Below are 2,500 nucleotides of genomic sequence, written 5' to 3'. Positions count from 1 at the left end.
CTTCATATTTCTCCTTCATCCCCGACTCGGGCTCACCCAAGGCGCCCCTTCTCTAATTATCCGCGAGGTCAGTAAGCAAAATCGGGAAGAAGCTGGGAGATCGATACGAATCATCCCTGAGCAAACCAGGGCTGACAGTTTGAATTGCAGCATATGTTTACCCAAAATCAGGCAATTTATCTTAATATCAGCAAAGTAATGCAGTGCAGGTGAAAGGTCAGGCAATTTCTCCCCCTCATAATTACCCAGTTCTAAAACAGGAAAGTGGTATTGATTGGCCTGGCTCGGGGCTTTGTGGCTGGACGTGCCAGCACCGTGCCCCCGCTGGCCCTCGCCCTGGAAGCCCGGCACGCCGGGGGTTGTCGGCTCTGCGCAGAGGGGCCCCCGTTTCTCCCCCGGCTTGGGGCCTGCTGGGGGGCCGGGGAGAGGCCCCCGCTCGCCTGAGGGGTTCCGTGCACGCAGGAAGGACGGCAGGTGGGCCTTGCCCACCCTCAGGGACCACGGTGACCAGGGCTGGGGCGAGCCGGGGTGCGTGGGAGGGGTCGCTCCCTGCTGTCATTGTGGGCACCCCCTCTTGGCACAGGCACGGCTGCCGGGTCCGCCCGACCCCTCCGTGGAGCGCTGGCCTTCGCGGGGGTGCCTGGCGGGGCTCTCGGGGCTGCGGGCCCAGGGGCAGGGGGCCGGGCTGGTCATTCCAAGTCACGAGGCCCCAGGAAGCTCGCGGGAGGCGGCTGTCACCTGTCAGGCGTCTGGTGCGATCAATAGGGCTGCCCATCTATCTTTCCTGATCACCCTTCATCAGGCGACTCATTAAGTCAAACCGTCATGGTGATTAGCTGGGCGAGAGGACAGCAGGGCGCGCGGCCTCCGCTCACTGCCCGACCCAGAAGGCCCAGAGCGGCTCAGCCTGGCCGGGCACCGGGCGGCACCGGGGAGGTCGGTCCGCCCACCCGCCTGCCTGCCTGCTGCCCACTTGGTGCTTTCCGCCTGACACCCTGGCCCCGGCCCGGGCAGGGGCATGACAAATGATCCCCCAGTCCCCGCCGACAGCCTCCGATGATTAATGGTTTGATTATGAAGTGGTTTTGCACATATAGAATTTACATCACAGGGAGTTAGCGGTGGTGCCCGGGCGGGCACCTGCGAGGCGTTCGGAAGAGCTCCACTGTTTGCAAAAGGGACCACGAGGGCCGGTGAGCGGCAGGAGCTGTGTCATGTAGGATCAATATGCCGGATCAATGCTTTATTAACAAGAAAATGTCTTACTTCACATTCCGGTGTGGACCTTTGTCTCCGGGACGTATGATGGAATGTCAGATCGTGCTGGGGGCCCGGCCCGGCGGCCGCGTGGCCCGTGGGTGCGTGGGGAGCCCGGCCGGGGGCGGCGAGGGTCCAGGCGGCTCCGGGCACGGCGGGAGCTGGTCTTTGAGCGCGGCACCGCACAACCTGCGAGCGGGGCGTTAATCATGAAATTAGGTGCTGACTAATGAGTGATGGTCCAGGTGGCCGCCGGGTAATGAGTAGATGGCCCAGGTCTTATTAGTCTCAGAAAAGCCCTGATTTATGTCACGCCAGGCAGCGCCGCGTTGCTCCCCAGAAAACAATATCTACATCGGGCACTAATGCGCCCTAATGAGTCCTCTCGCCGGCGCCCACATCCCCAGCCTCGGGGCTCGGTCTTGTTGGATCCAGGCAGGCCGTAATGGAGCCGACGGCTCCTTGGGCAGCTTGTTAAACAGGCGCGCGCGCGGGCTGGCCGCGTGATTCATGCAGTGTCCCCCGCGCGGGCGGCTGATTTATGGCCGCGCACAGTTCATAGTCAAAATTACAATTTGAGGGATAAAAAGATTAATTACTATTTGTGGCGGGCAACTCCGTGAGCCGGTGGGATGATAGTGTCCTACATCGGTTCGCACTCAAGCCATTCACGGATTATTAAAGGTCCGGAAGAAGTGTGCGTCGGCCGGCCGGGTGCCCGGGCAATGCGCCCGGCAGAAAGGGGCCACGGATGAATCTGTGGCAGCGAGAGCGGGACACGTGTCCCCGGCGCCCATCGATCCCGGCCGGGGGTTGAGGCGGCGGTGACGTGGGCCGAGGGTGCCGGCCGGCTCTTCCCACGGCATGCCCGTTCTCATGACATACTGAGTGACCCTTTGACTTTCTTCCCGTCTGATTACAGGTCAGGAGTGATCACAGCCTTTCTGGGCGGGAGAGGGCTCTGCTCTCGCGATGGCGTGCCAGCCGCTCTCGGCCCGCGGGAAGTGGGCACGTGTGGGCCACCGCCCTCACCTGCGTCTGTGTCTCTTGCAGCCCTCAACGAACCCACCATCGACTACGGCTTCCAGCGGTTGCAGAAAGTGATCCCGAGACACCCCGGGGACCCCGAAAGGTTACCCAAGGTGAGGAGCGCGTGGGGCTCGCGGCCAGGGGACTCCGGAGTGGGGCTTACAGTGCTCTGGGAAGGGCCATCTGGGAGCGCCAAAGGTGCTCGAGGTGAGGC

At 62.6% G+C, this 2,500-nt stretch overlaps 1 protein-coding gene across 6 annotated transcripts in view; it reads left to right on the top strand.

Moving 5' to 3' along the window:
* EBF3 (EBF transcription factor 3) overlaps positions 1-2,500 on the top strand; it is a 95,730-nt gene that overhangs the window by 85,041 nt on the left and 8,189 nt on the right. For all 6 annotated transcript variants that reach the window (XM_056106684.1, XM_056106680.1, XM_056106679.1 and 3 more), the window contains exon 11: positions 2,311-2,399. In XM_056106684.1, coding sequence (XP_055962659.1) covers positions 2,311-2,399 — 89 coding nt within the window. The remainder of the gene's footprint in view (positions 1-2,310; positions 2,400-2,500) is intronic.

Source organism: Sorex fumeus, unplaced genomic scaffold (assembly GCF_029834395.1).
Source record: "Sorex fumeus unplaced genomic scaffold, SorFum_2.1 ptg000142l, whole genome shotgun sequence".
Taxonomy (NCBI): Eukaryota; Metazoa; Chordata; class Mammalia; order Eulipotyphla; family Soricidae; genus Sorex; species Sorex fumeus.
This window is presented reverse-complemented; position numbering and strand designations above follow the sequence as displayed.